General features: G+C 42.5%; 1 protein-coding gene across 3 annotated transcripts in view; it reads left to right on the forward strand.

The window, feature by feature from the left end:
- Asph (aspartate beta-hydroxylase) overlaps nt 1–21,975 on the forward strand; it is a 59,930-nt gene extending 37,955 nt beyond the window's left edge. The window contains exons 2-6 of one of the 3 annotated variants that reach the window (XM_032906094.1): nt 3,040–3,189; nt 4,699–4,743; nt 6,356–6,424; nt 18,409–18,450; nt 20,584–21,975. In XM_032906094.1, coding sequence (XP_032761985.1) covers nt 3,040–3,189; nt 4,699–4,743; nt 6,356–6,424; nt 18,409–18,450; nt 20,584–20,930 — 653 coding nt within the window. In that variant the 3' untranslated portion in view covers nt 20,931–21,975. Of the gene's footprint in view, nt 1–3,039; nt 3,190–4,698; nt 4,744–6,355; nt 6,425–11,518; nt 13,909–18,408; nt 18,451–20,583 lie in introns of those variants that run through there. The other 2 variants (XM_032906075.1, XM_032906085.1) reach the window with 2 other exon arrangements.
- The last annotated feature ends 2,986 nt before the right edge of the window (nt 21,976–24,961 follow it).

Raw genomic sequence — 24,961 nt, forward strand, 5'->3', positions numbered from 1 at the left:
TTCGCCCTCCTTGTGAGCATGTTTAAAGGAAAGACTTGGAAGTGCCGATAGAAAGATGCTTCTATGACTTAATGCTTTTATCCTTAATGGGTTATTAATAGTAATAAGGTTAATGATGCTGGCATAACACACTGATTGACACTGTAAAGGGATAAAGTATTTTAACAATTTGCTATTTTAGCTAATGAGGAGCAGTAGGAAAAGATGGTGTCTGTCAGAGTGTCCAAGAACAGATAAGACGAGGCCCCAGTTTATTGTAGTTTTATCATGATTTTTAATGGATGTTTCCGCTTGAGATGCATTTTACCCTGAAGAGAGGTTTATTTTTGCTTTTTAGTGATGGGTCTGTGCACATGAGTTCAGGTTCATACCGAGGCTGGCGACCTTGGAATCCTCTGGAGCTGGAGTTACAGGTTGTTCAGTCGTAAGCCACTTGTGTGAGTGCTGGGAAATGAACACAAGAGCGGTGCACGCTCTTGGTCACCGAGCTGTCTCTCCAGCATCTTCTTATTTGTGTGTTATATAAAATTAAGAAGAGCCCTTTCCATATAGCTTTGGGAAGATGTCTTTGTGTCTATAAAAGCGTAGTAAACTAAACACCGAACAGTGCTACTGAGGGTGCCCTCCTGCCCCCTAGATCTTAGCCATCTCCTCCCTTACTTTGAAAAATCCCACTGATAGCTTATTTTAATCATTAATAATGATTTAATGATCATTTAATGATTTATATGATTGTTTACGGCATATAAAAATATTGGAAATCATGTTCCCCTTACAATAAAATGTCTTATCTAGCCATAATTTTATACACTTAGTTACAGGAATATACTTACGTATACACATGTATACACATTGTGCATGCACACTAAGATTGAGCTATTTTTTTTACCTCCTGAAGATTTAATCTCCTAATGGGTTTAAAACATGAATATTCTTGGGATTGGAACAAGGGCTCAGTTGTTAAGGCCTTAGGGTGCTCTTGCAGAAGACTTGGGTTCGGTGTCAGCACCCACGTAGTAGCCTACGGCCTGTCCTGGCTCCAGTTCTGATGGCCTCTTCTGCCTTTAACAGGCACCAGGCATCGTATGATACACAGATGTACATGCAGACAAAATACTCACACGCAGAGAAGAAATCTAAGGAAAGGATATGTTTTAACAAACAGGGTTGCAGCTTTCTTTGTGAGCCGTGCGTTGGAATCATTTTGTTGCTTCAGTGTTCTCCTCTTAGAGGCCTGTCTAGAGGTAGAAGGCAGGTTCTGAGTAAGAGCTGATAGAGCTGCGAGTCGTGAAGGTCAGTCCTCATTAGGCACAGAGGTCACTTTCTGAGCTCTGCCCAGTGTGCAGTGCTGAAGTGGGTGAATTCCTTCATCTTTGCCCTCTAATAGATGATGATTGAGAATCCAGGGGTTCCCAGGCGGGCAGTGCCCATGCAAGAGATGCATAGGGATATTTGGGGGAATGATCCTGGGACCCATCTGCCTTTGGACAGGGGGAATTCAGCATGTTGGATGTCGTGCCACACATCCAACAAGGAAGAGTTGTACAGAATAGGCAATGTCCTGCTTAAGCTTCTAGAAACACCTTCAGCAGAAATGTGGGCAAGTTCCTTTGAGGGCCCCATGTATGTAGCAATGCTTATGCCAGCGCTGTGGGAAGAGCCCACCGTGCCACACATACCAGGCATCGTCGTCCTTCTGTGATGGTAGGATGGAGAATGGTTTCCTTTTCCCAGATGCCCTTTGGGGATAGGATACAACCTTCTAAGTATATATTTTTTTATATATATAATCTGGGAATATAACATTCTTTTAAAAGAGAAATTTGCATATGATGCTCACTTTTTTAAAAAGTATTGACTTTTTTGCAGTGACCAGTGACTTCTGTTTATTTGACCACTAGGAGAATATTTCTGGAAGATTATAAGGCACATAAAACAGCAAGCGTGATAAACGACACTTGGTGAACAGCAGTTTACAGAGCTGTTTCCTGCATTGAGGCCAGTTGGCAAGGCCTGTTTCCTGCCTCCCCACGCCCTACTGGATCTCCTGGAGGAGGGAGGTGGAACTGGGCTGGGTTGCTTCTTTTTGTCGGTGATTCATGTTTCTGTACCTCCTCTCTCTCTCTCACCTTCCCCAATATTGCATAATTTTAGAGGAGACTGTTTTCTCCTGTGGCGGTTAATATGATTCAGGCTGTGCACAGTGTGAATAGGATATGGAAAAGGATCAATATGCGTCTCTGATTTCATTGTTAGCTGGTACTCACTGAACTTCGAGGGTTCTTAGGGTGGGTTTTTCATCCTGTCTTGGCAAGAGATATTTGCTTCGTAAGAAAATAGCAACTCGCCAGCACCAGGAAAAGGCAGCATCCAGTTTAGGAGCTGGCAGAGCCACAGGACACCAGGAAGACCAGCATGGACATTAAAGGATTAGAGCGCCATATAGGACAGAAAGCTACAGAAGTGGAAGTGTCCAGGCCACTTGCTAAAGACTTGGATGTCATAACAAAATGAACACTGAACAGCGTTGGCTAGTTGGAAACTTAGATTTTGGATAATGCAAGAATGCAAGAGAACAGTGAGAGATATCAAGTCGGGGCCAGTATTTTCCTTGGTCCAGGAAGGCAAGAACCCGAAGTTTCAGGAAGGCTTATGACATACCAGTGTTTGCTAATTAGCACCCAAGGCAGGGCTTGGGGCCATTTGGACACAAAAGAAAGTGTTGCCATGTTGACAAAGGACATGGAAGGGATGTATGTGCTCTGTCATCATATTTAAAAAAAAAAAAAGCATAGCCCATCAGGAGTTTGCTTGTGTTCAAAATTAAGATTATTTAAACATGGTAATTGAGTAGGCAGAAGCTTCATTGTGTTCGGAGTCATTATTTTATGTAGCGCACTTTGAGAATTTAAATAAAACTTGTTTCTGAAATGATTTATCAAATTAGTGTCAAAATATATGAGCGGGGAGGAAAGTGGCGTTCGGCCCAGTGTCTTCTTTCCCTGTGATGACGCCTGATGCTTTTCTTTCTCCAAACAGAGGCAAAGCACGGAGGACACAAGAATGGGCGGAGAGGAGGAATTTCCGGAGGGTCCTTTTTCACGTGGTTCATGGTCATTGCGTTGCTGGGCGTCTGGACGTCGGTGGCCGTCGTGTGGTTTGACCTCGTTGATTATGAGGAAGTTCTAGGTAAGAATCAGGGTATGCTCTCCCTAGTGATTTTGTCAGACTGAAATGATAGCCCTTGGTAACCCAAGGCTTGGTCTCTCCTCTCTTCTGTGATTACCAACTGTAGGTGCCCACTGAGTCTTGAAAAAGTGAAAGCAAAGGGCCGCCCTGGGCAGTGACCCGAATCTTGAAGGTTTCCATGTAGGCTCTCTGTTTATTGTGATATGTGGACGCTTCCATCAAAGCAAGCTTTGCTAAATTCATTTTCACGGTTTTCTGCACTCTTTGTTTTCTGTTCAATTTTATTACGAGTTTTAGAAAATTCTAGGTCATGAACTGATTCCTTTAATGGGCATAGATCTGAAATAGCATCTTATTCTATGGCCCAGGTTGGCCTGAAACCTCCAGTGGCTTCCAGTGTTAGGATTACAGATGGGAGCTGCCATGGTTGACTTGCAAACCCTTTCTTTAGAGAGGATTTTCAAGGAACACCTAGCTGTGTGTGTCTGTTGAGATAGGAGCCTGTGTGCGCATGGCTGTGTGGGTGCTGGGGTGGACCGTGTGGTCGGGTAGGGCGTCTCCAAGCTCATGTGAGGACGTCCCTGGGGGTACTTCTGGTAGTATTTCCTGTTCTCTTTCATATAATCACTAAAGCTTTAAGCTTTTTATTTATGTAGCTGTGTGAGTGCATGCATGTGTGGGGGTGCCTACCGAGGTCACAGTAGGGCAGTGGATCCCTTGGGGCCACCATGAGTCACCTGATATGGGTTCCGGGACCTGAAGCTAGGGTTTTCTGGAAGAACAGAAGCTCTCTCAGCTGCTGAGCCATTTCACCAGCCACACTAAAGTTTTAAAAAATGATTTGTTTTATTTTAACCACTTTTTAAAAAAATGGAGAGCAATCACATAAGTTAAATATTGTAAACACTTGAAAATCTAAAATTCATTTTTTGGTGTATTCACAATTTTGCACCACCATCATCACCTAATTTAGAGCGTTTCTATGATGCACTCTTTCCCTTACAGGTCCCTTTGACTTGCCGTGATTGTTTTGGGTGTTCTGAGCATAGCATATACGTGCGTGTCTGCAAGGTCCAGAGTAATACTCCGTCATATGGGTACAGCACACTCTGCTTAGCCAAAAACCAGTGATGAGAGTTATTTGTTTTCACTGTTGGGCAATTACGAAGTATGGCTGTCTCCTTTAATGATTCAGTTAAGGACACTGACAGGCCAGTAGGAAAACGACATGGTTGCTGATTTTGTGTCGTAGACCTGTCCCCTTCGAGTAGACCTCTCACGTGGTCACAGAGGAGAACAGAGGATAACACAATATGCTTATGTAGAACTTGTCACTCACCAGTGTTTTCCCTCTTACTGCCTTAAAGGAAGTGGTTCTGAATAGATAGATGAAAGAATTTTGGTTTATCATAAAGAAAAGTGTATGATTTCATTAGCGTACAGCGTTGCTAGGTGACGGGTGTACTTCTATTGATAAATAACAATTTTCATGTTTTTGTATGCATGCAGCCAAAGCGAAGGACTTCCGTTATAACTTATCAGAGGTACTGCAAGGTAGGCTACTGGAGATGCAATCTAAGTGCTTTTGCATCTGTCTCTAAGACCTCACCCTTACCTCCTAACCGTCATCTACATCTACTGGTCCGTAAATGGTCGGACCAGTCTCCCCTTGTAAGGTTCTCAGGAAGGTGTGGCCTGCTGTCTTTACAATGGTATTAAAGCACCGTGCTATTGATAGCCTTGAATTACAGGTTATCGCTTTGGTTTTTCTTAACAGTAAGGATCCTGTTTTCATCCCAACTTTCCTCTCAGTTTTCTTGTGTGTGTACTAAGTTGGACAAAATTAGAGTCAGGGATCTGGGAATTTTGCTCTGCACCAAAATTCCTGCTGCAATTATACTTCGAATTAAAGAACTGGAAACTATTTTTTTTTTTGCCGTTCATTTTTCATAAGAATGCTATACTTTTGCTCTTTAAAATATTGCTGTGCACAACGATTTTCCCCCATTGTTCTTGTCCAGTGATGAGTTATAAACCATGTTGATTTTAGAATAATTTTTAGGGTGTAGACTGTATAAGACTCATTTGTTGAAGTTCGGTTTGCTTCTTTCTCCTAGCCCCATGCTCTTAGAAATAAGACTAGACTTAAAATGTATTTACAGACACCTTTGCCATACAGGTAGGCTTTTCTCTGACTAGCTCATAATTTAAAATAACCCATTCTAATCTGTGTTCTGCCACGTGGCTGGCTACCTGTGCTCAGGTACTGTGCGTCTGTCACATCTTCTGTGCCTGGCCTTATCCCAGAATCCTTTCTGCCTCCCAGATGTCCCACCTCCTTTTTCGTGCCTAAGCTATAGGCCATGAGTTTTATTATTGACAGGTGCCACATCCATACAGACACAAGATATTTTCTCTAAGTCATTTGAAATGCTAAACCTGTAGAGAACACCCTGAAAGCATTGGCGGTGTACAGCCATTGTTGAGTGAGTTGAACCTGGCTTCCTTTTCTACCCTTAAGCAATGGATGTCTGGTACCAACGGCATTTTTAAATGGGTAACTCTGGTCTTCTTCAGCATTTCAGGAAGCCCCCACTTTCACCTACTTTACCTCTAGAACCGACCATTCCACTTCAAGTAGAGGAGTGCTTTCTTGAAATTAATTTATTGTTAAATGTCAGACTAGACATGTTTCACTTTGTGAAGTACTTATGCTTTCACTTGATTTACTAATACTTGATTTTTATTTGAAGCTTGAGTCGCATAGATTGTTGATAGATCAGCGAAGTTTTATATCTCAAAAGCACCAAATTATATACATTGTTAGACTGTTAGAATTGGGCTATTCTTCTTGTATATGTAAATTAAGGTATTTATGTAAAGTATTTTGGGGAGAATAGTAAAATTGCTGTGAAGCGATGGGATCAGAATGTTCCTGAATTGTTAGGGAAAACCTCTCACTCAGAGTTTCGTTAGCCGCATACTTCCTGAGTCTGTAGATGCCTGCCTGGTAGCTTTGATGATGTATTCTTCCAGTTTGGCTTTGCAGCTGTAAAAGGAGAGGACTCATGATATTTATGGTGTCTAAAAGTGGCGGCAAGAGACAGATACTTATTAAATTTGTTTTCTCTCTGTTCCTGTGTCTGTCATTTCTCTCCTGTTGTAGGAAAGCTAGGAGTCTATGACGCAGACGGTGATGGGGACTTCGATGTGGATGATGCCAAGGTTTTATTAGGCAAGTACCCTGCTTCCTCTCTTTTGTTAGAAGGACTTAGATACTGAAGTCAAAAGAATATTTTTGCTTTGATAATTATCTTCAGCAACTGTAAACATTTCTGTTTGTCGATTTGTTCATTCATTTATTTATTTACATCCCAACTGCTGCTCTCCCGGTTCCCCTTCACAGAGTCCCTTCCTCCCCCCTCCCTCCGGGGGCCCCTCTGGGTATCCCTCTGCCCTGGCACATCAAGTCTCTGTAGGAATAGGCACATACTTTTCCCCTGAGGCAGAACAAGGCAGCCCTCTGCTACATGTGTGGGGCCTCCATCCAGCCCATGTATGCTCAGTCTCTGGGGGCTCCCAGGAATCCAGCTTAGTTGATCCTGTTGGTCTTCCCATGTGGATGCCATCTCCTTAAGGGCCTTCAATTCTTCCCCTAACTCTTCCACAGGGATCCCCTGCCTCCATCCAGTATTTGGTTGTCAGTATCTGCATCTGTCTCTGTCGGCTGCTGGTAGAGCCTGTCAGTGAACAGTTATGCTAGGCTTCTGTTTGTAAGCCTAACAGAGTAGCATTCACAGCGTCAGGGATTGGTGCCTGCATTAGGATGAGGCTCAAGTTGGGCCGGTTGTTGGTTGGCCATTCCTTCAGGCTCTGCTCCACCTTGGTCCCTGCATTTCTTTTAGACAGGGCAGATTGTGCATTGAAAGTTTGTGAGTGTGTTGGTGTCCTTATCTCTCCACTGGGGCTCATGTCTGTCTACAGGATGTGGCCTCTTCAAGTTCAGTATCCCCACTGTTGGGCATCTCAGCTAAGGTCACCTGCATTGAGTCCTGGGAGCCACCCCCATTCACAGGTCTCTGGGACGTCTTAGAGATTCCTCTACCACTACTCCCAACCTCCGTACCGCCCCCCTCCTCCCAACCCCTGTGCCTGGCAGCTGCAGATTTCCGTTCATTCTCCTGGCCTTTCAGGGGTAGGAACTGTAAACATTTTATGGAAGATATTTTGCAACTTAATATTTCATTTTTATTGATATGCTAGAGGAGCACTTTTCCATCGTGGCTTTTCAAATCGCTCTTACCAGAGCATGTAGCTCTTAACACATCAAATTTTAATAATTATAGCTTCATTTGTGTTTCCAGATTTAAGCACTTTATATTCTGAACTTAATGTTTAGAGATAGAATGTCCTCGTGTGTTTTCAAATGAAGAACTGATTTTTTTTAAAGTACCATTTGGTATGATTTATTCTGACTATAAGATGTAAATGTCTCCCTTTCAAATACTGATTAGGGCCAGCTTTGCTTACCATTCATAAAACCAAATGAGGACTGCATGTTCAGTGGGATATGACCGTAGATGACACTGTACATTTCTCAAGGTTTACATAGGTTAGTTTTGAAATAAAACCGTGGCAGTAAATAATCTTTAATGTCCTGGTTGTAGCTAATTTTCACATTAAAACGTGAACCTAGCGGTTTTTAATCACATTTTTTCTGCTTTGACAGTCATGGATTCCTCTCTGTAATTTTGCTACCAGCTAGGTTTCTCTTGGAATAAAGATCGGTATTTCCTCGTTGCTTTAAAATACTGTCTTAGTATTTTAAACAGAAAGGACAGTGCCGATTTGAATATGCAAATTTTGTGTACTGTGGCCTGTTGTTTCTGGTTTTAGGCAGCTCACTTCCTTTTCCTTAGTATGAAGCAAATAGGTATTAAAGCTTTACATCAACTGATTTAGCAAAGCAGTAGCTCTGGCCTGATACTATCTATGCACTGAGTTTAATAGCATGCTAAAGAAACCATTTTTGTGAATTTATGATTATGAAAAAATAGGAAGGTACCGTAGCAGGTAAGCAACTTTGCATAGTTAGGCCTTCCTTTTAAACAAATTCTGAATGGGAAACAGTTTTAGCTGTAATTTAGCTTCTGATTTAGCCCTGCCCTGGGGTGTGTTTTTCCTTTTTGCACGGTGGGAGGCAGTCATTTACAGTTGGAAGTCCACTGTATGACTTTCGTGATATATCTTGACCTAATGGTAATGGTATCCTGACTGTAATTTTATCATTTTTCTATCTTAGAGTTTCAGTACTTACATTAAATCCTCAGGTGACCGTAGTTTTAGGCAATTGAAAGAAATAAGGTCATGAGCAACTTAATCCGTTAGGAGGATGGCATTTTCTTGCTGTAACTGATGTTACTGATGCAAGATGCTACCGTAAGTGAATTCTGAATAGTAGAGCTTTTAAAGGATAACACAGGTCTTTTTCCTCTGCACCCTGTACACTTCAGCTCTCCCCGACTTGGATGGCTGGGGTTCTTTCCTCCAGCATGAGGTGACTAGAGCCTAGCTGTGCCTCAGTTATATGCACGCCCTGGGACAGAGTTGGGGTGCTCCTTGTGGTGGGGGAGAAGCTACAGAGCGTGCCCCACGAAGGCACCAACCCTTGCTTTCTGTGCTGCTGGGTTGAGACCTGGGCCCTAAGAGCATAGTTTTAGGTAAAGGCAGGAAGCAAGGTAATGGAGGGAGGAGGACAGAGATGACCAAGAGGCACAGTAATTAATGTTCGTGTCAGATAGCCACAGACCTGGCGCATGCCATAGTTTTTAACCCCCCGGCCTTTGAAGTCTAACTCTAAATCATACTAATTTGTGGAAAGTCTACAGACACGGTGCTTTTCTTCCACCTATTAAGGCTTTCGTCAACACCAATAGCTGTTACTGATTCCGTCCGTTCACAGTCTCCCGCTGTACTTTGAAAATGTACCAATCCTGCCCTTGGACGTAGAATTTCCTATTGTTTAGGCCAAATTGTCTAAAACGCAAGTGACGTTGGTTTCAGTGTATTAAGGAAACCTACAGACACGTGTGCCTGCGACCACAGTTAGCGAGGGGCAGTGAGCTGGAAAGACAGCAGGCAGGTGGAGCAGCAACAGGAGGGTTTGGAGGAAAGGCAGGGAAGGGGAAAGAGATGTAATTGATTCACAATCTCCAAACAAGAAAATGGGATAAAAATAAAATAAAGACAAAGCATGTTTCCCACACACTGCCCGTAGGAAATGTCCCAGGACTGTGCTAGGCGTAACATCTTATAACCTCACCTGAAGATGCGTGCCTGCCCCTTGTTCTATAACACATAGCTGACCCCTGTCAGGTGTGGCTGCGGCACCAAGGGCAGGCACTCAGCGGCTCCTGTACATGCCTTAGGTACAGACTGAGAGAAGTGTGAAGCCATGGCGAGGAACATGGAACTCGCCCAGCATTTAATGCTGCTCATTTGGCGTGGACTCTGGTTCAGAGGAATCGCAGACCCAGGATCACTTTTCTCTTCAGACTGGCATTCCTGTTTTAAGAACTACAGATGTGGCTTTGGATATAGGTCGGTTGGTAATACTCCTCTGTAGAACCATGAGGACCCAAGTCTGGATCCTTACAGGTGCAACCGTTCGCTTATCCTCAGGGGCTGGGCAGGAGAATCCCTCAGGACTTGCTGTCCAGCTCCTCTAGCCTGATCAGTGCTCCCTTCTAGGGAGATACCCTGTGGCGGTTTCACTTGGAACCTACCCGGGCTCCCACATTCAATTTAAGCTCACTGTGAACTTTAAGACTTCCAGGCTCAGCACTGGGTCATGAAGAAGATGCTTGGCACCACATGACATAAACTTCTGATCACCACACATGCACACACGCCAAGTGTGTGGTGCACACAAATGCATTCGGGACCCACGCAACTACAGGCTGCATAGATACGTTACTGTCCCCAAATATTTGTTGCTCAGTTCTACTTCTGAATCACAGAAGTTTCATATTTTATATGTAGTGATGTGAAACACTTAAAGCACAAAGGATAATGAAATAACAACGAGGGTTTTCTCTAAATACACAGCGGTAGCATTTAAGGTGGGGAGAAGAATCATTCTCACCAGTCCTGGATGGAAATGCAGATCTCTGTTTATAGCATTTGGAGACTTGAAACACCCAGGACTTGTCAAAAAAAAATAATTAAATGGTAACTGCAGTTTGTATCTTTCCTCTCCCCTCACATGTGGAAACTGACAGGGTCTAGATCTTCAATTGACACCAGCAGAGACCTTCAGTGTAATCTTTATAGGTAGCCAGGATTCTGCTATCTCTTGTGTGTCAGCATTGCTGGTAGCTGTGCTACATGGAGACATTGTGTTGGAAATGACCTGAAGAGACCAGGCTTTGCTTGCAAAGGTGAAGGCGCTGGAGGTTCCGATGCTCATATTTCTTCCTGTCATAACTACCACCTGCTTTCCTTCCTCAAATTGTGGGGCCTTGAAGTGTATAGGGAACTGATTTCATATCCTCTGGGTCTTTCCCTATCCCAGGTCATTTCCCTCTGGAGACAGTCATGATAACTTACGTCTTCATTTCTTCTGTTCAGAGGGTCCTGTTTGGCAACAGTGCTTAGGAAACAGCAGACGTCAAGTCTTTGCAGTAAGAACTCCTCCTTTCATGGGTGAGGGGAAGAGGTGTCAGGGTTGCTCTCCTCCCCCACCAGTGGCTGCTAGAGCCTTCCTCAGGGTTCTTATAAGTAGGCAGAGAGATTTATATCAGCTCCTTTTAACTTACAGGCTGTGTAGCACTAACAGAGTCAGTTGATATGAATGACCGTGTTTGAGTGTCTCACGGCAACTGAGATGCTTGTAGTCCACTGGCTTTCGTGCTCTGCAGCACCTGCAGTTTACTCCAGGGTGTATGGTCAGGTCTGGTTCATCGGTGTGCCGGTTGGGAGGTTGTCAGAGCATATGCTAGGCTCTCTGGGATCACTTTCTCCTTCCCTATCTACTGAGTTTGCTGATGCTCTTTGCCAATGTTCCCGCCCAAGGCTCTAGTGGGAAAAAGACAGCCTGCTTATGAGCTGGGAGGATATTCAGTGTGTTGGGTGGGTCGAGGCTTGGCTTGGAGGTGAGCTTTCTTAACTGGTTTCTTTACTTTTCTGCTTTACCTTTCTGTAAATCTGTGACTGTGATGCCCCACCCCACCCCCCCCCTTTTGAGATCACTCTGCCTAAGCTTAATAACTTTTTTCCACCTAACTGCTCTTCTTGTTTTCTCTTTCTCTCTTCCTTTATTCTTATGTAGGCCTGACCAAAGATGGCAGTAATGAAAATATTGATTCTCTTGAGGAAGTCCTTACTATTTTAGCGGAGGAGAGTTCAGATTGGTTTTATGGTTTCCTCTCATTTCTCTATGATATAATGACTCCCTTTGAAATGCTAGAAGAAGAAGAGGAAGAAGAAACTGCAGACGGTGTTGATGGTACGTCGCAGAAGGAAGGGGTTCAGGGAAAGACCTGTGTCATTTTGGATTTGCATAACCAGTAACTTCGATTCAGGGACTAAAATCAGTGGGTTGTAAAATGGAGCAGCCTCCTCCGCCACCCCCTTTGCTTACGCAGGGCTCAACGCACAGTGGGGGCAGTTGTGACTTCAGATAGATGCCAACCACGTGATCCCGAGGATGTTGCCCAGCACAGCCACTTAGCTAGCTCCCGCTTGGCTCCCTCCACACCCAGAAAGGAAGTGGCTTTCCTCACCCCAGTAGCTGTTCACAAAGTGCACTGGAAACGATGTTCTTGGGAGTATAATTGGTTTCTGTATCGCTTTATTTCAACTTAATGTATTCACTGAACTAAGTTGGAAATTGTGTTGTATTTAACCCCAATGCCTGTCTTTCTCACACTTTAATGATAATTCTAATGGGAGTGGTTCTAAAAACATTTCCCGCATGACTAATAAGCTAACGCTTCTCCGTTGGCCTTCACCTTGCCTGCTGTGTAGTGATGGCCCTTTAAGAAGCTGGTATTTTTTTAATCTGTAATTTCTTTAGGTTAATTGACTAGTCATATAAGTTCCTACAAACTTGTTCAAGTTCTGTATTCATGGTGCTTTTGACATGATTTAAAAATTCCCATGTTTTTGCCTTAGGGTAGTGAAGTTTCCGAATTTAGATGCTAACAGGTCTGAATATGTATGTTCCTGAAATCAGAATTTATTTTCGGTTTCATTTTCAAGTATACACGTAGAGAAGGTAATTTGTAATTTTTTTTTTTAGGCCACCCTACTATAAAAGAGGGAGCGTATGATCGTGCGTCTTGCAGAATGTTGTACATATTAAAACTATCTGTTCTGAATTAGGCGTTTCCATTTTTTACTAACTTATTAGCTGTTGATTTGGGTTATGTGTAATATAATGTTTAGAATTATAGATTGAATTTATTGAAGTGGTTCTTCATGTTTAGGAGAAAATTTTCTTTCCCCTACTATGAACAGTAGCAACAGCTTTGGCTTAGCCGTTTGAAACTGAGTTTGCCTCAGTAATACAAAATCAGTTATTAGCTGTATAAAGCCCGGTTCTGAAAATCCCTAGTGACCCTAGTGACCCTAGTATCCCTAGTGACCACCCTTGTGACTGGGGAGAGTGCCACCTAAGAGGCACTGTCAATGCCTGTCAGAGTGTTTAGCTCCCATTGACAGCTTCTAAAATTCTGCCCAGCTTTGGGTCCTCATGCATTTGAAACCAGAATACACTGGAGTTTTAGACACTTTTATTTAAGTATCATTCCTGAATATTCTTTGTTTTTACATACTTACCTCCTAGTAGGAGGTCAGCAACCATTTGCTCCAGGGTGATGGGGCACCGTTTGTTCTGGGAAGATGGAATGTTGGCTGAGGTACAACTCCTGAAATCAGAATGCAGCAGCTCTCTCTCTAACTGTCCCTACTCTTATACGTGGTTACATGTGCCACTCATAGGCCAGGTCTTCTCAAAGCTTAAATGGTTGGTAAGAGTTTTTCTCATTCTGTGTTCAAACAGTATGTTTTACTCTGTGCTGAGGACTTGGTCAGAAGCTTCTGGTACTCAAGTATATAAGCACTTCAACTCAGTCCTCAGCTACGTACGTAGTAAATTGAGGACTCCTTAATAATCATTTTCAAAGTTGTTTTAGCTCTCCTCCTGATTATGACTAAATTCATTTTGAATTTGAATGTTGTGGAATAATCAAAGGTAATTAGTTTTGAATTCACAACCTTAGGTCCTAAACTCAATAAAAAGTCACTTACCCAAATGGCTGAAAAGCGGGTTTTCAAAGCAGTTTTCTTTAAGTGTCATGACTACTACTAACTGTGGATGGTTTTAGTCAGGAATGAATAATTAAATTTCTGTGTTAAAAACGTTTGTAATTAATTCCTCATCAGGTTTTTGCATTGTCATGATACTAATGCTCATTCTATGTACAGAAATTAATTATGCCCATTTTCCCAGCTGTAAAGTAAGTGTACGCAATGGTGACTTCCCAACACTTTTATACCATCTTTAATCAGAGCATTTGAAAAACTTTAAGTGATGATGAAATACAGGTAGCTGCTGAACCCCTGACTTCTGTGACTTCCTTCAACTTGTGTCTAAGGCTTTTTGTGTGTGTGTGTGTCTGAGAAAGAATAAAGTTATTGGCAAAAATGTGGTCTAAAGCAAATGTAACTCTTCTTAAGTGTCATTGAGTACATACACCTAAGCTGTGATTTCTATATTTATTTGGTAATTTTGTTTCGTGTCTTAAATTTATGGGCCAGCTTTGAACGGCTACTTTGTATTCTGTATATACGAGTGTTTATTTAGTTACAGAATTGTCAATCACTGTATTATCAACTGCCTTTTCAGTTTCCACCATTTAAAACCCTGGTGCGTGCTGTGCAGTCAACAGAGCATTGGCCCCTTCCCAATGTGGCTGTTCTGCTCGCGCATGCGCTGATCCACTTTTCCGGTTTCAAGTTCAGTTAAATCGGGAAGGGGAGCTGGAGATTGTGTATGGTTCTCTGGCTACTTTCAGCCGCTCTTTCGCTTGGAATGTTGACCACTGGGATGTAAACTGGAGGGTTTTCCAGGAACTGACTTTACTAACTCGGAAACCTGGCTGTCGGCCTGCTGCCTGTGGCTGCTGCAGAAGCCACTCACCGGATGGAGCGCTGGCTGGCCCTGCCCGCTCACCTCGCGCTTGTCTTTTCTGTACAAATTTACCCCTGCCTTGCATAGTCCCTGTCCGGACATGTAAGAAAAGCCTTTTCTCTGTTCGAATTTGGGTTGATATGTATTTACCCTTAGTTATTCTAACTACAGTGGTTATTATTACTATTTTTTCTCTCAATATTGGCAGCTTTAGAGAACTGTGGACGCAGATAAAGACTGCTGCTCTGCTGCCTATCTTATTGCAATGTCTCATGGAGAGGGGTACTAACAGCACTTTCTTAAGGAGATTCTGGGCTAGCTCTGTAAAATGTAAAACAGCCTTTTATGGTGTGGGCTGTGGAATTTTCATCTATCGGGATGTATATTGGAACACTGAACAAGGAATTCAGTGACTATGTTGATATGTTGGTTGATAGGGCAAGCATGGCATAGTTTTCTTATATTTGCTAAAGTAAACCTGTCATACTTTTATGTATTTACCATTTGGACCCTTTAAACTTGGGTTTTGTGTAGTCCATGTTAGAAATGGCTACAGTGTTCCAATATAGGAAGGGGGAAAGTGAGAAGCTAGGACTCATGGTGATCACAGTCTCTTTAGGGAGCATGGGAGTGACCAGGTGACCCCAATGGGAAGGACAGATCCGTTGCCTGAAGAAGGACAGAACCGTTCTCCAATGGGAACGACAGAATCTGTTGCCTGAGGGGGTTACTTGGATGCCATAATAGAGCCCTTCTTCTAAAGTTCTGTGTTCTGCATGTGGCAAAACCGTGGGTCCAGCTGTTGGAACGTGCACACATCTTCACGTCATAGTCGATGCTATGTTTTGAAAATGTGTTTGTAGTCATGCCTCCTGTGGCAGTTGCCAAAAGAGTGTACTTCAGGCAGTTCTCTCTAAGTGAAAAACATAAGATTTTCTTAATCACCCGTTAAAGAATTCGTAGTCATTTACATGTAAACAACAATTACCATGAACACTAGCAGAGTAAACACACAGTGACTGCTGATGGGGTCCGGGGAGGAGTCGGCATACTTTTTTTGATGTTGTCATTGTTGTTGTTGCTTTTTTTCCCTTTTACATTCTTTTACTGTTTCCATCAAGACTGTCTTAAATTGGGGTGCCCTCTGTCAGCACTAACATCTGGGTGGATTACAGGTAGCCAGAGGTTCCCTTTCCCACAGGATGAACTTTCTCTGCAGTGTTCGGGAGCTGTTTACTGTTGTAAATAGCAGCAGCACCTTTTACTGTGTAACAGGGTTCATTTTGTCCCGGGGGCACTGACCTTGCTAGTAAAGAGAGAAAAGAGGAAAGTGAAAGGGTGTTCGTCGATGTCCCACAGTCTGAATGCACAAGCAGCCAGAGACAAAAAGTAGTGATTTACCTCTGCTGGTCCTGTGGCCTCAGGACCACCCTCTTCCCTTTAGTGCTGTAAACACTAGCCAAGCTCGTCTTCCATCCGCCATCTTTGTATTCCTCTGGACATGTGATTCTCTTTTATGCGTTGTTTTTTTGTTTGCTTGTTTGTTGTTTGTTTGTTTGTTTTTCTGTTAGACGCTGGCTTCGGTTCCACAGACCCTGTCTTTACATTTCTTTCCATTACAGAATTTCTTCCGAGCTTTTGCTTCTTCTCCTTCAAACATGTTTATGGTTTGCTGGTTCTGAATCTCAGCCTTTCCTTAGTCTACCCCAGCCTGTCTCCCCATCAATCACCTCCCAGTAGCTCAGCTGCCCCTTCCTCAAAGCCACTCCTGTCACCTGTCTTACTCTTCAAATAGCACAGATTTGGATAAACACTCCAAACTCTGTTCCCCGTCTGCTTCATCTTGAGAACTGCCTGTGGCATCACTTTGCCTGCCACTCCTGAACAAGTTGGTCTCAGGGTCACCTTTCTCGGTGCCATTGTCCCTTCTGCTGGGAAACCAACTGGAGGAGGCTCAGGTGACAGGAACCAACATTTCTTAGCGGCCTGCAGGCTTCCCTCCTGCCCCGTGGTGACTTTTAGAACCCAGTTTCCCTGTTCCTGCTCTTCTTCTGTTGTTCTTGGGCTGTGTGTTTGTTAATTTCTTCTCTTCTAATTCTTGGACCTTTCCTGTCTGTTTCTCTCCTTTAGCTAAGTTGAGACCTTGCCCTAATCTTTTCAAAAAAATTCCTCAAAGTCACTGTGGGTTTTTTTAATTTTTTTTTTTAAAATTTTATTCATTTTAAGTACACTGTAGTTGAGAGGGCATCACTACAGATGGTGCTTGAGCCACCAATTGCTTTTCATCAGGAAAAAATGCTCTTAACCAAAGCCATCTCTCAGTGGGTTTTAAATTTTTAAGTAATTATCCCCCCAACCCCTTCACCACCCTCCTCATCCCCCGGGAAAACATTACCGTAAGCCAATGCTTGGAACTGCTGGACATTTGCAGCTCTTGGGTAGTTTGTTTCCCTTTGATGCCTTTCATCAAATCTAAAGTTTTAAGCGCAGCAGTCTTTCTTAATGTTTTACGACCCTGGCCGTAATCCAGTGCTCTGGGTTGTCTGTGGTTAAACTTTAACTCTGGGATTTCATCAGTGTAGCTTATTTGGGTTCTAATGAGTAGGTGTGGGGAATAGATTGATTCTCCTTCCACCCCATCCCCCCCTTTAGTGGGTGTCTGGTCTACCATGGAAACAATGCACCAATGGAAGAGGGCATCCAAGGTCCTAGAGTGTAGATGTTCTATTCTTGTTCCTTTTGCACATTAAAAAGTACTCACATATTTAAAGGTTAGTGTTACAGAGGTAGGACTGGTATTTTGTTCTGAATTAATTAAACTTGTTAGGCAGTGCTGACAGTATTTTATACAGTGGTGCACTGTTACTGATCATGTTTTAAAAAAGTAACAAGTTTTGCCTTTGGAAAGTAATTGTTCTTCTGATGCTGTTGTTAGGTCTCCCAGAGAGCAGGTAGCTAATCACAGTTGACTACAAGTAGAGAAAGGGGAGGAAGTTAAAGATGGAGGATGGGAGCAACAAAGCTAACAGAAGAACACCTCATTCCAGAAGTGGGGTTCTCACTGGAGTTTGGGGAAACAAAATGGCCATTGTAGTTTGTGCTATGATAAATCTCAGGCTTTGGGACTCCTGTTTGATACTCTCCGCCTTAGGTATTGGGTAACCAGTTGTAAACCCCTTACCCTCCCATGGGTAAGAACTGTGTCTCCTACCTGATACATCCAAGAGTTGGATTGGCAGCTTAGAGTGCCACTTGAGAAAGCCTGCCAGTGTGTGAATATAAGACAACATTTTTGAGAGTGGCAAATAGAAAAGGAAAATCAATTGACTGAGATCTAAGTACACCCTTGTCGGAAAAGAGTATGTTGAAACCAAAAGAGTAGGATCAAAACCAAAACCAAAACAAACAAACAAACAAACAAAAAACCCAACTGCCAAATCCCTTTATCACAACTTTGACTTTCCAAGAGTGACAATACAAAGCAAAACTGCGAAGATTTTTAGAGTAACAAGTAAGCACGACTTATGTAATAATGTATCATTGCTTATAGAATTTTAAACCACTGGATTTGGCATGACAGGGAAAAGCAGTGCTTGCTCAAAGATTAACATTCTACTGGAATGTCTGTGTGATTAGCAGTGTGAACCAATAGGGAAATGAAGGCCCCAGCCCTTTCTGTGGATCGTCTGTGGCTTGGAAAGTCTACTGCCTGCAGAGAGAAGCCATAGCAGTTGCAAAACCATGAAGGTCTAATGCAAATTATGCACTAAAATCTTGAAGGTCTAATGTGAATTATGGTCCTGACTGGTCATCAGGTTAGTTATAATGTGTTCCTCTTAAGACCATATTTATTGAAGTCTTAAGGTTATATTTCTGATTGATGTTTACTGTCCTTTAATGGCGAATGTAAGCACTTTAATTCATTTCATAGGAATGTATCAATTTAAATTAATTTACAGGTACTGAATTTTAATTTCCTCAACATATATCTTCATAACCTCTTTTTGTCTTGTAAATACCAACAGAAGGACCTGGTGGGTTAGCCAAGAGGAAAGCTAAGGCTAAAGGTATTATTTTCTGTTTTGCCAAGTAGCCTCTAGCGAATCAAGTTCTTGCTTTGATGGCGCATGATGTTTCTGACGGAAATGCAGCCACAGTTAATAGTACTGCTTTTTGATTTGGGTGGCCTGTGTTATGAACAGCTTTTTGAAGACTAAATTATAGGCTTTTGCTTCTTCTAGCTAGCTTGCAGTTTTAATTAATTTCCTTTTTTGTTACCAGATCTTTCTAACAGCCTGTACCTTGAGAGTTTATCGACATAGTTAACTACATTTATAGAAATGTGCCTGTTGAATTTACAAATATGCATCTTCCCTTGCTGCCTAAAACCTTTTATGGTCTGACTTAAAAAGAAAATACCATACAGTGGTGAATCCATCAGCAATGTATTTCATTTCTCCCACGGCTGTGAGGATGCTGTCCTACAGCAGAATAGAAACCAGTGTGCTCTAACACTAAAGGCTAGGTTTATAACAGCGCACTGGATTGTTGCTATAGGATATGCTGTGTTTGATAGTCTAATGCATTAAAATTGCCATACCTGTGTGATATCATATGTAGACTAACATTGCCTAGCCTGTATATCCTTACATGGAGACATTTCTGAGAATGGGAAATGTTCTTTGGGAGGATAGCATGGAAGCTGGAAGCCATGCATGCTTTTCTTTCAAAATCTTAGGACAGTTTGTGTTTGTGTTTGTGTATGTTTTTGTGTGTGTGTGTGTGTGTGTGTGTGTGTGTGTGTAAGTAATTGGCATATTTATAATTTTTTGTGTGTTTAAATCACTACTGCATAAGCGTTTTGCTATGGGGTATGCAGGATTTTTTTTAGTTTTTATTTTCAGTTTTAGGTTGAGAAATCTTCAATTTTTAGTTAGTCCCAAAATAATCCCCAAGAAGAAAATAATTTTTTTATCATTTTATTTCTATATAAGCAATTTTTAAACTTAATTGCCAGTAAATTATAATCCTTCTTCCTGTTCTGTTAAGGCAATTTTAGCATTAAGGATGTAATTTTAAAAATACAGCACAGACTAAGGCCTGACAGTAGTGAGCTAATAAGTGTTTTATGATTTGCCATCTTCGGTTGCTCTGTGAACAGCCCCAAAGTGGGATGCAGACTTGCAGATGGTTATGAGTCTGAATTGGTATTTTTATAGTTTAGTGAGTTTTTTTGCTCATCAACTCTCAGCAGACCACATAGAAAGATACCGTCTTTTGTGAGTAGCACATGTCCAGAGTTCACCCTGGACGTCCTTGTGTTACATGGATCTTAGATACACTTTGCTAGCGCACTCCTGTTTCACGTGTTCTTAGATCTTTCATTTTGTTTGTGTCAGTGGGAATCTTTTATCACGTCCTGGCGAGAGCAGAAAGTGAGATGGGAAGCCTCTGTTAACTGCTCAGTTAAACTCTATAAAATGTAATGTGAAAACCGTATCTTATCTGAGACTTGGAAGTATTCCATTTAATTGCTCTCTCTTGCCTCAAGAGCCTGGAGCGTTTGTATATTGACTTGTGTGGCTTTCCAAAAACTGCCAGGGACATACACTTAAAGAAAAAGAATACTGATTTTATGGAGTTGACTATCAGCATTAAAATAATTCACAAAATTGCTATTACGAATGTTACAGATAAGAAAATTTAAAACGTGTATATGTGGATTTTTTTGTGTTGTGAGGAATGAAGAGTTAAGTGGTGTTTAACTTACTTGTGTACCTTTACTCTGAAGGCCTGTAAACATAACTTTTAACGGCATGACGGTGTACTCAAGCTTAAAGGTTTTCATTACGGTTGTTTAAGAATGAGTTACAGTTTGTTTTCATGGTGCCTATGTTCTGCGCTAATGGATGGGTTCACCTTGTTAATGTTGCACGCCGGTCTCTGTTAAATACAAGTCAAGCCATGTTTGAAGCTGGAAAAATAGGATAAGATAGTCCCAGAGTTTATTTCGTAGCTAATACTTCATGGAGGTTTATACCTCTTTTTGACTCAACATTTGAGCTATTAGACTAACTTCCCGAAGGAGAGAGCTCCCGTGGCGGGGTGGGTGGGAGCAGGGCAGTGCGTCTAACAAGGGCCTTCTGTGATTTAAGAGGTTGGTCAGTAAACATTTTCCCTTTGATTGGAAAACCTGAAAGTTAAAGAACCCACCAAAGAAGAGCTCAAGAAGGAGAGAGAGAAAGCTGTGCCTAGCAAGAATGAAGAGGGAAGAAGGGGGAAGAAGGAGCGGGAGGATGGAAGGAAGGAGAAGAAAAAGTCTGACTCGGACATATCCCAGAAAGCGTCTCCTGGCGGTAAGAGAGACAGAGCGAAGGAGAGAGCCAGCTCAGATAAAAGTGGGAAGTCCAAGGAAACCGTGAGAAAGGCAGCAGAGACCAAGTCCGTCCCTAGTAAAGTGGCTTCCACAGACAAAGACAGGAAAGGAAGAGGCTCCCCCAGCCATGCTCCAGTCACAAAGGAAAATAGCCAGAAGAGGAAGAACTGAAGGCCCATGTTAACACCCAGCAGTGGGTGACCTTCCTGACTCGGATTTGCTGCTAAAGGGCAGAGGAAATCCGGGATTACTCGGACTGGGGAAATGCTACATATTAGCCACTGAATGTGTTTATTGGTGCTCAATAAGTAACTTCTGTGAAACAAGCATTCTTTGTCATCTCGGTTTCCAAATAAACAAAAAAAGAAAGTTTGTGTTCTAAAATGTAATAACCTATTTTTATTGCTATGTGTGATATGAACTGTAATGGTTTTAATCCTCTATCAAATGCTCCTGTTGAGGTAAGTAAGAAGCTGGAGCCTTGGGTAGTGTTAATGTGTGGTGACGCAGCTAGGCAGGGTCTTCCCTTTCTACTCCCTTCCTGACTGTCTTGCCTGGCTCTCCCCAACTCCCAGCTCCCCCCAACCAACTCGCAGTTCTTCCATGGCAGCCCCAGACTACTGTCCCTGGCATCTCCCTCCTCATTCCTTAGGCCCTTTGCCCTGTAGGCTCCTCCCAAGTTTGCTTTCCCTTCTCCCCCCATCTTTCCCATTCTCTGTCCAGGTTCAGCTCTCCCAGCCTTAGCCTTATCTCTCACCTTCTTGTCCCCTTAGGCCTCCTTAGTTGCCCCTCCTCTTCTCACCTAGCTTGCTGTTTTTAGCCCTTCTTTCCATTACGTAATCACCACCACCACCACCACCACCACGACCACCACCACCACCATAACCACAGAGAGCCTGTTCACCCCGTACCGGACACATCATTCTGAGTTCTGTGTGTTGTCAAGAATTAAAGAACTTTGTGTAGGAGAGCATTTCCAAATGCTTTGTTTACGTTAGCCTTATGGACTCTGAATCATCGAAAGGCTTCTTCTGGCTTCACCGCAGTACTGTATGGCTCACCGATTTTCAGCTGTTGTGGTTAGATGGCCTATATCCTCGTGTTTGTGTAATGATTATTTAACATATCCAAACAGCCACAAATTTGAGATCAAACATCTTAGCCCATCGTAAACAATTAATAAAGAAAATATTAACGAGAGAGACATTTCTTCAAATGTTGTGTGCTGGTCTGTGCATGATGCTTTAATTTACCTTTAGATTACCTATTGATTACAAGGTCTGACCAGGGTACGGTGTCTCCTGACAGATGGAGGTAGGACGACCAGGAGTTTGAGGTCCTCCTTGGCTACATACAGAAGCCTGTCTGGGCTATGACAAGATACTGTCTCACACCACACACACACACACACACACACACACACACACACACACACACACACACACACACACACACACACACACACACACACACACACACACTCACATACACACACATACACACACATACACACTCACACACACACACACACACACACACCCATACACATCACATACACACGCACACATACAGACACATACAAACACACACACACACCCACACACACACATACACACACACATACACCACACACACACACACACATACACACACACACATACACACATACATACACACACACACGCACATATACGCATACACACATATACACACGTACATGCCACACACAACACACACACACACATACACACACCCCAACCAACACAACCAAACACAAACCCCACACACCCACCCCACACCCCACACACACACACACAGCACACACACACAACAGACACATACCCCAACACACACACATACACACACATACACACACACACACAGACACACACAAATAGTAAACTAAAATAAAAGTAACTTGATAATAGAATAAATTTTTTTTCAGGAAGGCTTTATTTTTTTAAAAGTCACTTTTTACTTTTTCTATGAAGAGATTTAAAATGGAATTTTGGGGGCCTAGTTAAAAGGCCCCAAAAACCAGATATAAGTAAACTTAAATGTAGAATAGCATTTCTTTTTTTTCTTAAAAACCAACAGCTTTGGCTGGTTATACATAGCTAAGTATTAAACTGTGAGAAATCCCAGCTCACTTAAAGGATCACCAAAGGAGACTTTCTGGACATATACCAAGATCTCTATTATATTCTTGGCCCAAAGCAATTACACCACGTGATGACTTGATTTTCTGTGTTGGTTAGTCAGGGTATTTTGTATTCCAGTTTTTTTTCCATCAAATACCAAACCACATACATACAAAATCAGGGGCTTTGTGTCTCCACTGACTAGCTTCAGGCTGATGACTTCCCCAGGTCAGATCTGTGATGAGAAATTAATTTTTCCTAGTTTGAGTTCCAGAATCCTGGTCATGCTAATTTGGCCCATTTTATTCCCTGCAAGATACAACCACGTGGTACACAAGGAGACTTCGACAGGCTCCAGAGACATCGCCTTAGTTTTCTGGAGGGTTCTTGTGGAACAAACTCCCTGGGAGAATCTGTCCAACGTTCCTTTTAGACCATTTGGTTTTGGAAACGGATTGGGGGCGGGGCATGAATAAGTGACAGAAATTGTTTTGACATTTTTACCTTCACAAATGGACTTCTGGGACAACGGAGAACCTGCAAGGATAACTGAAAAACAGAAAACCTACCATGCACAACAGTGTCAGTATCTTCAGTATCCTGTCAGTATCCTGACAGTATCCTGGTACTAGACTTTTCTGTGAGATACATGGTTTAAATTTAAAAAAAAAAAATTACTTGCAAGATATTTAATGATATTTTCCCTACAGGCAATGCCCCAGGGCATTCCACTTGCCAGGGAAGAGCCCAGATGTAGTGGCGGCATGTTTATTCATTTTACCTTGGTTTTGAAGAGCTGTGGAAGGGGGTTTAAAGTATAGGAACACTCAGTTCTAGGCAATGAAAGGGCTTTAGGAACAGGACCAGCATGAGCAGGTGAGCATTGCTACAATGTTGGGAAGATGCTATAAGCTTCTTTAGATGTAGAAGCACTTCCTCCTCTGGACACAGCACCCAGCATAGAACAAGAGCTCAGAGGTCCAGGGCAGTCACAGGAGAAGTGGTTCACAGCATCCAGCAGAGATACTGACAGGGTATTAAGTGATTTACATTTTGGGGAAAGTTTTTGAGGCAGGACTGGATTTGTTGTCCCTTTCTCTCCTTCCCCCTGTCAGTCTCTCCTTTCTCTTTAGGGTACAAATTGCTTAAAATTGAGGGTTTGGGCATTCTCATCTGGTCCAATGTGTTAGCACCCAGCGTTCAGTTAAAGAGCACAGGCAGTCTGTTTGTTCTCAGATTTACTCAGGTGTATTCCCTGGTTATCCATCCTAGTGCCCTCGGAGGAGAATTAAATCCGATGGCTACAGTAGAACTCAGCTAAACGCGGCCTACAATTCCTTGTAGCTAGCAAACAAGACTTCCGAGGATACACTTGAAAAGGAAAAGTAAATATGTAATTTTTAATCACACCCCTAACATTTACAGTTTCCGAGAGAATGCTGTAAATTTTTTAAAAAGTGACATTGCACGTATTTAAACCTTGGGAGATCCATGACCTTTGAGGGACAGATAGCCTTAAAGATTGCTTTCTAAAAATGCTTTCGAGAGTCTCAGTGTTTCTAAGACTCTCCCTTTTCTCACCTTCTAACCTTCAGATGACATTGTTTCTAAGCACTGTCTCATGGGCTCTCCCCTTTGTTGGTGTTTCCCTGGCTGCCAGTGTTCTTTGTGGAGCTCAGGCTGTTTAACTTGACGCCACGTAGAGCCTGCTTCTTGAGTCTGACTTTGGGCTTGGTTTACACGGTCTAATGAGACAGACATTAGTAGGCTTAGCTGCTTGTCTAACTGCAGAGCTGAGTGAATTTTCCAAGTTCACAGGGAACAAACATGCTGTGCTAGAACTGCTTTGCTCCCCAGGTTTCTGACCCCCCGTGGGGATGACTCCCCCTTAGCTGTTTCCATTGATTGAATGAAAGGGAATAAACGATTATGATTTATTATTTGAGGTTATCTGTAGTCCTTTTTCATGTGCTGGGTATATCATCTATTTCGTCATTTGCTAATGCCATTCTTAAAATGCCGTGAGTGAACTCTTGGCAATATGACATACATGTTGGCACT

The sequence above is a fragment of the Rattus rattus genome, chromosome 1, assembly GCF_011064425.1.
Source record: "Rattus rattus isolate New Zealand chromosome 1, Rrattus_CSIRO_v1, whole genome shotgun sequence".
NCBI lineage: Eukaryota > Metazoa > Chordata > Mammalia > Rodentia > Muridae > Rattus > Rattus rattus.